This window comes from Peromyscus californicus, unplaced genomic scaffold, assembly GCF_007827085.1.
Source record: "Peromyscus californicus insignis strain IS unplaced genomic scaffold, ASM782708v3 Scaffold_15__1_contigs__length_86483966, whole genome shotgun sequence".
Lineage (NCBI taxonomy): Eukaryota > Metazoa > Chordata > Mammalia > Rodentia > Cricetidae > Peromyscus > Peromyscus californicus.
This window is the reverse complement of record NW_026294447.1, coordinates 51,558,024-51,569,878: the sequence shown is the minus strand read 5'-3', so window position 1 is coordinate 51,569,878 and position 11,855 is coordinate 51,558,024. Positions and strand designations below refer to the sequence as shown.

Here is an 11,855-nt window from a genome sequence, read left to right as displayed (position 1 = left end):
ACAAGGGCATCTTCACTCCACAGCTCCTGTTCTCCCTTGATTCTCACATGCATTTTTGTCCTTCCATGTCAGTGTCCAAAGTCACATGTGTGCCCAATATAGCCCATGGCACCTTACAAGTACCTGGACCAGAACCCAAGGAGTTCTCACTAAGAGAGCCACTAAGGAACATAGAATGAATGTGCTCATGTTCTCTGCCTGTGGTTCACACTCTCATGGCTCTGGGCTCCTTCCTCATGCTCTTTCATCCTGTACCTTGGCCCTGAGGCCCCATTGCCTTGGTCTCCCAGCTTTGTGTAAGGCTCTACTCCCCCTCTCCCTCCCAGTCCTAAGGGTACATAGAGAGTGGTACCTCTTGCTTCTTTGAAGGGATGACTTAGTATGCCCAGGGTTGTCCCAGTCATTTGATGCTATTGCAGGGTGAGAGCGATACGCAAATGAGCGGGTGAGGTTGTGCTCTCCAAGGAGACTTTGCAGATGCAGGTAACCTGGCTCTGTAGTTTGCTGTGCTGACTCCAGGACGCCTGAAGTCATAAATGCTGCTTTTATTGAAAATGCCATAGACTCACCCTGGGTGGTATGCTAGGGGACCGGCCAGGAGCTGGCCAGGCAGGTTCACGAGCAGTGTGTGTTCCAGTGAGGAATAACACAAGGGAGACATAACTGGAGGGCCAGTTTTATTGGGGATGAGGGCGTCAGGGGACAAAGGCAAGTACTGGGACAGCAGGTTTGGTGGGGGTGGTGGTGAGAGAGCCCTGTGAGAAGGGATAAGCAGGTAGGCTACAGGGGCTAGCTGCAGAGGTGGTGACCAGTGACAGGGTGGTGGCCTACACCACAGGGAAAGATGGCAGACTGGACACATAGGCTGAAAACAGTGTGGTCACAGCCTACATGGCTGAGATGTCTGAGTCAATCCGGTCATTCACCCTCCTTTTGAGTCTGCCCCCCCCCCCCCCCGAGAGCAAAACCACCTGGTGACCATCCCCTTATTGGAAGTTGGGGGTGGCCTCCATGCTGAGTGTTTGGGGGACTAGTCCAGCAGCAGTCCCTGACTGGAGCTCCCAAATTATCAATCAGTGCTCCTGGGGGCAAGCGCCTTGTCACTAAGGTTAGGGAGCAAGGCCCAGGCCCCTCTTGTCTGTTAGCAGGACCAGCCATTAAAGCTCCCTAGGGAGCCAGGCACCAGGACTCTTTGCTGGGACTAGATCCCCTCCAACCCATCTCAGCTCCCCTCAGTCTCTTGATGACACTCCCGCCATGTGTTCACACATGATGAGGTGCTGGGCCTGTATCTCAGCCTGAGACATCTCTTACTTAGTAATCCTTAGGCCAGGGTACCCCAGGCCAGCAGTATCAGTTGGGGTAGAGGGCAGTTTCCCTTGAAGATATCTGTACATTTGGTCTGTCTATGTGAAGCTGTTGGGACATACTCTGTCCAGTGTAGTGGGACCACGAGTCCCTGGCATTCTGTCTCTTCCTAGACCAGCCAAGTGCCTGTGTGCACTTCTTACAGGCTCCTACAGGCTTCCCAGCCTCCCAGAACATTTCTGTGTCTACTACCTGCTGCTGCTGGTGGCCTGTCCTCACACCACAGGCCTGCTCTGCTCTTCTGGCCTCTGCTCTTGGGGACCTGTGGAGACTTGGGTGGGAAGTACTCTAAGTTCAGGAGGCTCCAGGAGGAGAAGATTGGCAGTACCTACAGAAAGCCAGATCCTAAGTGACGAAGCCCTGGTCTAGCCTCTGGCCTGTCCGTCTCTGCCACCCCTGAAGGTTCACTCGTGCCCAAGAGTAGGGACCAGTGGGCGTGCTTGACACAAGTCCGCAGGGTGTTTATTTTTCCCAGGCTCCTCCCCAGGACCATCTCTCATGCCCCCCGTCTGGACTGGCTCTGGTCGGAGCAGCGGGAGGACTGTCGGGCACACCGGGGTGGCCAGGGGCCTCTGTGCCCCACTAGCGGGAAGGATGCCAGGTACTTCAGCGCCTGCCTGCTTGGCTCTGCCTGAATCACTTCCTTGTGCATGATTTTTATGGCGCCATAGAGTCGTGAAGCTTCTGGGGGTCATGGCAGCCACAACAGGCACCTGGGCCCTGGCACACAGGCCCTCAGCCAGTGCCCATCCTGTCCTAATGCTTGGGGGCCTGGGTCCCAGGGATGATCACTGGGTCCTGCAGAGTGGGGTCCGTGACACCTCTTTTGCAAGAACTTGAGCAAGCGTTGTCAGGACCCCTTGGGGGCTTCTAGTCCAGAGTGACCCTGTGCTATTTTTGGTGGGGGTGGGGCTATGAGGGGGTAATGGCCAGAACTCAACCCCTAGGTTTGTGGTTTTGTGATTCTTGCTCTAGCGTGTCCATGCTTCCAAGTGCTTGAGAACATTGCAAACTGTCCAGCCAACCTTACATCTCCGCGGAGCAATCGTGCCTTATACCTCAAGGACATTTGTACTGGGGGCATAAATGAATGCACCATCACATTCCTGGGACTGAACTGCCTCTCTGGTGTCCAGTGGGGCTGAGGGATGGTGGGTGGCGGCAGCTGTGGAACAGGACATGTGTGGAGTGGAGGAGACTGAGACATGGAAAGGCTTTCCTGGGTGAGCCTATGAAAGCCTTTGTTCAGGTTCCTATTAAGTAGTTGGGAACCAAAAGAACTGTTTGTCTATTAAGCTCACATGCCGATGCCACCTGATTGGGGACACCTGGACCAATGGCATTTGGTAGGCTTCTTCCCTCAGGACAGACTTTTGATATCTGGGTGCACAGCCTGCCACTTCTCTTGCCCCTTCTCTTCCCAGCCTCCTGTGCATATGGCCTGCCCAGCCTTAGGTGTTAAGGAGACCCACGTATGGTGCTGTAAGATGGTAGTGGAGGTGTCCCAGTAAACCGTTCATTTCTACGTGGGATGACAAATTGAAACTGGGGTCCTGATGGGCACACATCGATCTGTGATGCAGCTGTGGGTGCCTAGCTCCACCAGAGCCCTGGGCTGCTTCTGCTGTTGAGCCAGAGGCCACCTAGAGCGTGACTGGGGTGGTGCTGCCCCCTGGTGTCGGTATTGCTGTCTCCAGGTCTAATTCACTCCATGTCTGCTTTTTCAGATCGTGAGTCCATCTTCTTCAACAGCCACAATGTGTCAAAGCCAGAGTCTTCATCGGTCCTCACTGAGGTATGTCTCTTCTCCATGATGGCCTGGCATGAGGCCACCTGAGTCTGAGCCTGGATAAGAGTGTGATCTGCTCATGGAGTCCCCAGCTGGCAGGCCAGGGTAGCAGGAAGGACCCTTGTCCCCATATAACAGGCCCACCCAGTCATGTTGGTGGGCATCACAGCCACATATGTGTCTGGACTGGGAGCACAGTGGGCCTGGTGAGGACTGCTTATAGTGAGGCAGCTCTCCCATGGGACATCCTCACTCTTGACATCATGGCTGGTATTTAGTGAACATCTATGTCAGGTTTAGCAGAGGGCTTAGTGGCCGTCCAGCAGCTTCCCAGAAAGGATGTCCAGCTTGGAGATGTCACCAACCAAGTTCACACGGGCAAGCAGGGATTTGATCCCTACCTGTCGGATGGCAAAGTGGAGTCTTCTAGAAATATCCTTCCTTCCTAGTGACATAAAGTACCTCAGGGCCACAAGCTTCTGTCCCCTCCCCGCCCCAGCCCCCAAGTCTGACCTCCAGTGGCCTCCTGCCACACTCTGAACTCAGAGCCTCTGCTGGCTTCCTGCTCTCCTAAGGTGCAGCCAGCTGTTCTGTGAGCTCTGGGTGGGTCTTTCTTCCTCTCCTGATTGGACTCAATAACAGAAGCTGCCTGTCTCTGGCGCCTGACCTGGTTTCAGGGCCCTGGCCTGACCTTGTGTTCCTGACCACTGTCTTGAGCAGCCCAGCAGTTCCTTTTTTGTTTGGGACTGTGTCTCACTGTGTGGCTTTAGCTGGATTTGAACTCACAGATCTGCCTGCCTCTGCCTCCCGAGTGCTGGGATTAAAGGCGTGTGCCACCAGCTCGGCTAGTTGCTTGTTTATGTTTCCTTTGAAGATGCAACTGTATGCTAAGAAATAAAGCGTGGCATTGACAGGGAGCTGGAGGGACACCGCTGTCCCTTGGGATATTGATAAATCTCCCTGGAACACACAGGGAACCTTTGGAGCACCAGATTTTTTTAATGTTTATTATTTGCGTGTGTGCATGATGTGTGTGTGTGTGCATGCATGTGCATGGGTGTGGAAGTCAGAGGGCAACTTTGTAGAGTTAGTTTTTTCTGTCCCGCCTGTGTGTGTGTGTGTGTGTGTTCTGATGACTGGATTCAGGACTGTAGACGTAGCATAGCACGCACCTGGACACACTGAGCCATCTCATCCCCCCGGACCACCAGGCTCACAGAAGCTGGCTGTGCACACTGAGAGATACAAGTAGTACCTTACATGGGGGAAGGCTTTCTTCTCCACGTGTCAGGCTCACTGGCACATCCCACTAGGCCACTGAAAACCCTGCGCAACACGGTGGCAGAAGGGAGTTGACCTTCCACAGGATTCCTGAGGAGCTGCCTTTGATGGTGGCCTTGCACAGTATAGGACTACTGGCCATTGGGGCCGTTAGCCAGTGCCAGAGGGATGCTTTGAGGGCTAGAAGCAATGAGCCACCTGAAGTCACCCTCTTGATTCGTCACCTATTGGCCAATGGCCTGTTTCTTTATTTGAAAAAATGGAAAGGGTCTACCTAAACACAACAGGGTCCCCCCCTACACCTGAGGCCTGTGAGCCTCCAAACTTGCACCCCACCACATGGAACCCTTCAGAGCTGACAACTGATGAAAAGAATGCAGAATGACAAGCGCAGCCTTTTCCCTGGGGATGTCACCCTCCAAGGACACCTTCAAGCTGGACTGGGACTGGCAGTTGATTCTATTCCCAGGAACCAGTGGCCAGGACATCATCATCCTCCACCCCAAAGAGTGCCATGTTAACCTTGAAGGCCCCACCCACCTTATCCCCAGACAATGCCTTTGGAAATGAGCCCAGCTTCTCCCTCCACTTTTAGACCCCAAATGCCTTTCACCATTGAGAGCCAGTTCAGGGGATTATTAAGCATAGACTCCCAGGATGTAGTTCAGTGGCAGGCCCCAGGGTCATACCCAAACATGGCCCTAGGACCCGTCCCCAGCACTACTGGAATGGGAAAGGAAAGAGGACTTGCCTGAGGTCTGATCTGAGTTGCATCACCTACCTGAGCCTCAGTTTCTTCATCGTGCCCCTGGTTCCCTGATATCTGGGAGTCACTAGAAGTGCCTGTGTCCTATGTGTACCTCTGTAAGTTTAGTGTCAGCTGCAGTAGGGGTTGAGGTCACCAGGTCAGCCCACAGGAGCACCTGCTGACTCTTCCCTTCCTTCTTTCCCCGAACCCCACAGCTCAATTGGCTTGGATCCACAGGCCCATTTCTATGCCTTTATCTAGTCCTAGGCCGGCTGTTTGGTTTTGGATAATCAAATGGCTTTGGAAGGATTTCTGAGATTCTTCAGCTGAGCTGAGAAAGTACTTTTATAAACAGCATGTCATGGGGCTCTCTAACAGGCAGCAGTGAGGGCGGCCTTGCCCAGGAACCGTACCCTGAGCCTCAGATAGCATCAGCTCAGCAGTCTTCAGCTGAGCCTCACAGCCTAGCTATTTTTATTAGCCTATTTATTGGGGTGGAAAAACAAGGTCCAGGAGGGCCATGTGACTGATCAGGGCCACATAGTAGAGACAGGAAGGCCAAGGCTGGTCTGTGACTTGCTTGGGACCATGGGCTGGGCCAAGCCACTAACCCAAGTGACCAGGAAGCTCAGGCAGGGCTGAGTGCCCATTGTAGCCAGATGGTGGCTGCCCCCGAGGAAATACTTTCCCTAGGTCAGGCACTGGACACCAGGATTTCAAGTGGAGGGACCCTGCTCTTCTCCTGACCAGCAGGGCATGGATGGGGTCCATGTGTCTGTCCCTGCTCAGTACATGTCTGGAAATTCCTTACTGTCTATTTTAAGATCCTTTGTATTAGTGACCAGGGCTTTTTTATTTGGTGGTTGTCCTAGTTACGGATACTGTTGCTGTGATGAAATACCATGACCAAAGCAACTTGGGGAAGAAAGGGTTTATTTGGCTTACTCATCACAGTTCATCATGAAAGGAAGTCAAGACAGGAACTGAAACAGGACAGGAACCTGGAGGCAGGAGCTGATGCAGAGGCCATGGAGGGGTGCTGCTTACTGTCTCTCGCTCAGTCCACTTTTTCTTTTTCTTTATTTTTGGTTTTTCGAGATAGGGTTTCTCTGGATAGTTTTGGTGCCTGTCTTGGATCTCTCACCCTGTAGACCAGGCTTGCCTTGAACTCACAGAGATCCACCTGGCTCTGCCTCCCGAGTGCTGGGATTAAAGGTGTGCGCCACCACTGCCCGGCTCAGCCCACTTTCTTATAGAACCCAGGACCACCAGCCCAGGCATGGTACCACCCACAATGAGCTGGGCCCTCCCCCATCAATCATTTGCTCAATTGAGGCTCCCTCCTCTCCGGTGACTCTAGCTTATATCAAGTTGACATAAAACTAGCCAGTACAGTTGTCTTGCTTTGAGATAGGGTCTCACTTTGTAGCCCTGACTGGCCTGGAACTCTATGTAAAGCAAGTTGGCTGCAAACTCACAGAGATGCCTCTACCCCAAGTGCTGGGATTAAAGGTATGCAGTACCACACTTAACATTTTCTGTGCTTTTTAAATTGAGATAAAAATCCACATGTATAAATATTTTAAAGTTTTTTTTTAAGATTTAATTATTTTCATTGTGTGTGTATGAATATTTTGACTGCACGTATGTCTGTGCACCACAGATATCAGAAGAAGGCATCAGATCCCGTGGGGATGCTGGCAACCAAATCCAGGTCCTCTGTAAGAGCAGCTAGAGGTCTTAACTGCTGAGCCATCTCTCCAACCCCTAAGTGATCAATTTAGAAGCAGCAGTCACACTCCCAATGTCATATAGACAGGCTTTTATATTTCCAAACCATTTTCTTCACCCTGTTCCCGTGAGTGCTCAATCTTCAACCTCCTACCCTTAGCCCCGACCATCTCGGGTCTTACCTCCACCTGCATGGATTCAAACCACGTTTCTCTGTGTGGATAAGCTACCGTTTGTCTATTTGTCTGCTAATGGACATTTAAGCTGTCTGGAACCTTTGGCCATTGGAAGAGTGCTACAGTTAACCATTGGTGTCCAAGGGTCTGTCTGAGAACCCTTTTTTAACCTTAGTAGAGTGAGTATCTGGGTCCTAAGGTATTCTGTGTTTAACCTTTTTTTGTTTTTGTTGCTGGTTTTTGTTTGTTTGTTTGTTTGTTTGTTTGAGAAAGGCTTTCTATGTGTAGCCTGGGTGTCCTAGAACTTGCTCTGTAGACCAGGCTGGCCTTGAATTTACAGAGATCCACCTGCCTCTGTCTCCCGAGGGCGAGTGCGGGGATTAGAGGCATGCGCCACTTCCGCCCGTCTTAAGAAATTTTTTTCTAATTTATTCATTTATTTTTGTGTGTGGAGGTCCCAGGACAGTTTTCAGGAGTCAGTGCTCTCTTTCCTCCATATGGGTCCCGGGGTTCAGACTCAGGTCACCAGACATGGTAGCAAGAGCCTTTACCTGCTGAGGCGTCTCAGCAGCCCAGTGCCCTTCAAGCTGTTGACGCAAGCCATTTCGTTTTCCACTTTGGCTTCAACCCACCCCTTCCCCCGGAACTCAATACGTATTGGCAGCTAGTGTGTACCCTTCTGTGACTGACTTCAACATGAGGCCATGTAGTCTGTGTCCTTGTATTCAGGAGCTACACTTTCTCACAGCCAGTTCCTCCCCACGCCCCCACACCCCAGGTCTCTCCCAGAAGGTCTAAGATGGAGGCCTAACCAATCCCATTGTACAGATGAGCAAATAGAGGCATAGGCCAGGTACTTCCCCCAAGTCCACAGAGCTGAGAAATCTCTGATGGGATTTGAACCCATATCCGCACCCCACAATTCCTCCCTGGGCCTCAGTCCTCTTCCTCAGAGGCCCTGGCCAAGGACTGTATGTAGGGACACATGCCTTTCCCAGAGCATGTACACTGGAGCAGAAAACATGTGGCACTGGAGGTGTGGTGGACTGGGTGGGCAGACCTGGACTAGAGGCCTGTGGAGAAGACAGCAGGAAGCTGGGCCTAGAGTCAGACAAGAGCATCAGCCAGCAGCGCCTTTGGGAAAGCCCAGGTCACGTGGGATGGGATGATGTTGTTTGCAAACACTTAGTTCCTCACAGCTGGGAAGAGAGAAGCACATGGCTACCTGGGTTCCCTAGGCCCTCAGCCTCACTCCTATAGGCTGCTGGCAACTATGGCATGGTGCCGAGGTACTGGTCAGTACCCCTATACCTCATCTCTACCCGGCTGTTTCCCAGTCTTCTCTGCCCTCAAGCTCTGACCCCAATGTCCTCTTCACCTTACTGTCTGCTTCCATAACAGACCATCTCCTTCCTCCCTCCTGAAAGGATTGGGTTTTCAAAACTGAAAATACGGGATCCAAATCCTGCCCTGGACGTCCAGCTTCTGTGACCCTGGACCAGCCTCTGGCCCTCTATCCTGATATCAGCCTCAGGAGTGCTTGAGCGCTAAGCACCCTGCTTCATGCACTGGTGCCTCCAGGTCCTGGCAGGCTCAGACCATGGAGGGTTGGATCCACCTCCTGACCAGAAGGACGGCAGGTCTCCTCATGAGAGGGGTCCACTCTGTCTAGTACCCTAGTCACAAAAGCCTGACTTGTGTTTGCGTTGGCAGCTGGACAAGATCGAGGGCGTGTTCGAACGGCCAAGTGATGAGGTCATCCGGGAACTATCACGGGCTCTGCGGCAGGCGCTTGGAGTGTCGCTTTTTGGAATTGACATCATTATTAACAACCAGACCGGGCAGCATGCTGTCATTGATGTCAATGCCTTCCCAGGTGAGCAGCAGGGCCGGGTGACCCTGCACTGGTGATCCCCTGGCTACCCACTATCTTCCGAGGGGTGGGGACGATGAGTCAGCTTGGCTGGGGATGGCAGAGCCTCTCCTCGTTCTGGGGCCTAGGGCAAGTGTTACCCTTTTGCAGTCTCGGCTCTTAAGATGTAAAGAACAGTGAAGCCCCAGATGTCTAGCTGCCACGCCCAAGCACTCCACAGCGCTGTATTCTCTCATCCCATCTTTCGATACTGCCATCAGCCATAGCCGTGACTGGCCTAATCAGTCCATCCCACTGGCCCTTCTAAACCCAAAGAGCTAAAAGGAACTTGGAAAAGACTCAACCCCCTATCATTCACAGGTAGGGAAACTGAGTCCCCTCCAGTGGAAGCATTCTTCTGAGATCGCACAGCATGTAATGGCAGGGCCAGCTCCTCCTGAGCAAGTGCTGCTTCCACTGTCCTGAGCTACAAGGCTGAGAGCCAGGCCCAAGCCCTGCCACATCATCCCCCATTATAGTGCCTGCTGCCACAAAGACCCCACGCTACATCCCCTCCCTGCTCCCTGCTGGAGCCTCAGGAAGCTCTGGCTTGGAGCCTCATTCCACTGAATATCCCTCAGTCTCTGCTCAATCGGGAGCCCTGGGGAGTACCATCAACTGAGCCCTAGCCTAGACCCCTTGGGCTGGGGGGGGAGAGCAGGTATAATGTCCACAGCCAGCACTCAAAAGCTCCTTGTGTGCCCTGGAGACCCTAAGACCTTGCATCATCATTGCATTTGAGAAGTGTAGAATTCTACCAGCACTTGGGAGGCTACTGCAGGAGGATTGTCATGAGTTTAAAGCCATCCAGGGCAATATAACAAGACCCTGTCCCAGAATCCTGGGGTGGGATTGGGGGATCAGATGTAAAAGAGTTAGAGTCTAGCTTTGGGTCCCCCATGGCCCCAGAGCAGGGCTTTTCTACTTCTCCACACCCAGGTATCCCTGCCTCAGGCTGGCCCCAAGCTCCCAGCTCATAATCACCCCTACCCTCTAGCCTCCTGAGTAGCTGGGAATGTAGTGTTCTTGGTTGTTCTTCATTTTCTTGATGTGGAGGAATAGCCGGGGTATGAGTGGCCAGGAAACCACCTCACCAGGCCCCAAGCATTCTGGGTACTCAGTTCTTCTATCTCCTTAACCCTCAGAGAGTACAGGGAGTATGTGAGCCAGTCTATAGCACCACAGTTCACAGCAGGAAACTAGGGACCCCAAAGGGCCCAGCCACTCCATCTGTCATTCAGTTGACATCCGCCGGGGGCTGAACTGCCTGCTCTCAGAGCTCCCACCACAGTTGAGAGGAAGAAGATGGAAGGTGGAGCAGCTGGTGGTTGCTCTGTCATGCGTGGATGCCAGAGTTAGTTCGGCAAAGGGGAGGAACTGACCCTGAAGGTGGACCAGCTTGGGTACCAGGAGGAGTAAAATGGGACTGGACAGGGTCAGAGGGGAGCTTCTGAGGCCTGTGTCCAGCCAACATGCTCAGACCCGGCCCACTGCGTGTCTCAACCCCTGGGTGTAGGTGGTGGGACCTTTGAGGTCCGCCAGAGTGTAGAATGAGGGGATTGCTGTATCAGGAGCATCACAAAGATGAAGAGGAGATGTGGGGTGATCCAAGAGCACACACACACAGCCCACTACTGGGTGGAGGGAGGTGACAGGGCCACTAAAAAAGCCTTGGGAGGAGGAGGATACACTCTTCCGCTGGTGATGGGCAGCCCTTCCCAGCTCAGACAACTATATGTATCATAAAGACAGGAGAGCCTCTTGTGTGTTCAGGGAGACAGTCACTCAGAACCAGTGTGGACTGAATCTTCTGTCAGGGGAGCCAAGAGCTGGGTTGTCCCAGTGGATTGGGGCATGGGGTTGGGTGTGTGGCTACCAGATTGATAAGGCTGAGCCCAGCCAAAAGCAGATGGGCCTGATGCTGAGGGGTGGCCTAAGGGTCCTAGTGTCCCAGGGGCCTCAGGCAGAGGGGAGCTGGTGTCTGGGAGGTAACTTGGTGTACCACCCGTGGTGTAGAGCCAGCCCTTTGGGCCCAGCAGAGGTAGGGGCTTCGTTCTGGGGCTACGTGGGAAGCCTGTGGGGCACTGGGGGTAGGTGGTAGCTTTGTCAAAGCACCCAGCTTTTGAGATCAGGAAGCCTGAGAGGCAGGAGCAGCTTATGCTACTGGCCCTGCCATGTTCTGTGGCATGAGAAAGCTGTTGTGATCTCTGCTTGCCCATGAGAGGTGATGTTGGGAGCCAAAGGACCTTATCCATGGTTACAGTCCCCACAGGACTAGGGCCCATGAGTCCAGAATCCTTCACACTGACTCTAAGGCCTTTGATGTCTTAGAATGCCAGGGTTCCGATCGTGGCCCACCTCTTCACTCTGATGGTTTAAGCAACCGTACTTCTGCCCCTACTTTCGCTTCTGTACAAATGGGAGCATTTCCCATGCTGCAGACAGATAGATTTGTGTAGTGTTGGGCGTGGAGCTGGCACCCTGCCCTGCTAGTTTTCACTTCCCAGGCTGGCAAACACCAACCTACCTCAGCCTGTTTACCAAAGTCCCCCAAGGAGGTGACTCTGTTATGCTCTGGGAAGTTTCCCCTCGCTCTCTGATCTGGTCTACCTGGTCCCCTGGGCCTCATCTGGGAGCAAAAGCAGAGTGGTTACTACGGAGTAGCCTCCTTGGTTTCTTAGCAACCCGACTGGGTCCTGGTACTCCTCCTCTCCCTGCATCATACCTAGACTCACATCTGCCCTGCCCTTCACCCTCATTCCCAGGGCTAGCAGGATATTGGGTCCTGCAGTGGGGCCTCTCAGGACTAGGTATTAAAAACAGACAAGAGCCGGGCGGTGGTGGCGCACG

General features: G+C 53.1%; 1 protein-coding gene across 2 annotated transcripts in view; it reads left to right on the top strand.

Moving 5' to 3' along the window:
* The window catches only part of Itpk1 (inositol-tetrakisphosphate 1-kinase), a 142,424-nt gene that overhangs the window by 127,036 nt on the left and 3,533 nt on the right, over window positions 1-11,855 (top strand). Inside the window, exons 8-10 of one of the 2 annotated variants that reach the window (XM_052738829.1) lie at window positions 1,844-1,969; window positions 3,096-3,163; window positions 8,807-8,969. In XM_052738829.1, coding sequence (XP_052594789.1) covers window positions 1,844-1,969; window positions 3,096-3,163; window positions 8,807-8,969 — 357 coding nt within the window. The remainder of the gene's footprint in view (window positions 1-1,843; window positions 1,970-3,095; window positions 3,164-8,806; window positions 8,970-11,855) is intronic. The other variant, XM_052738830.1, reaches the window with a different exon arrangement.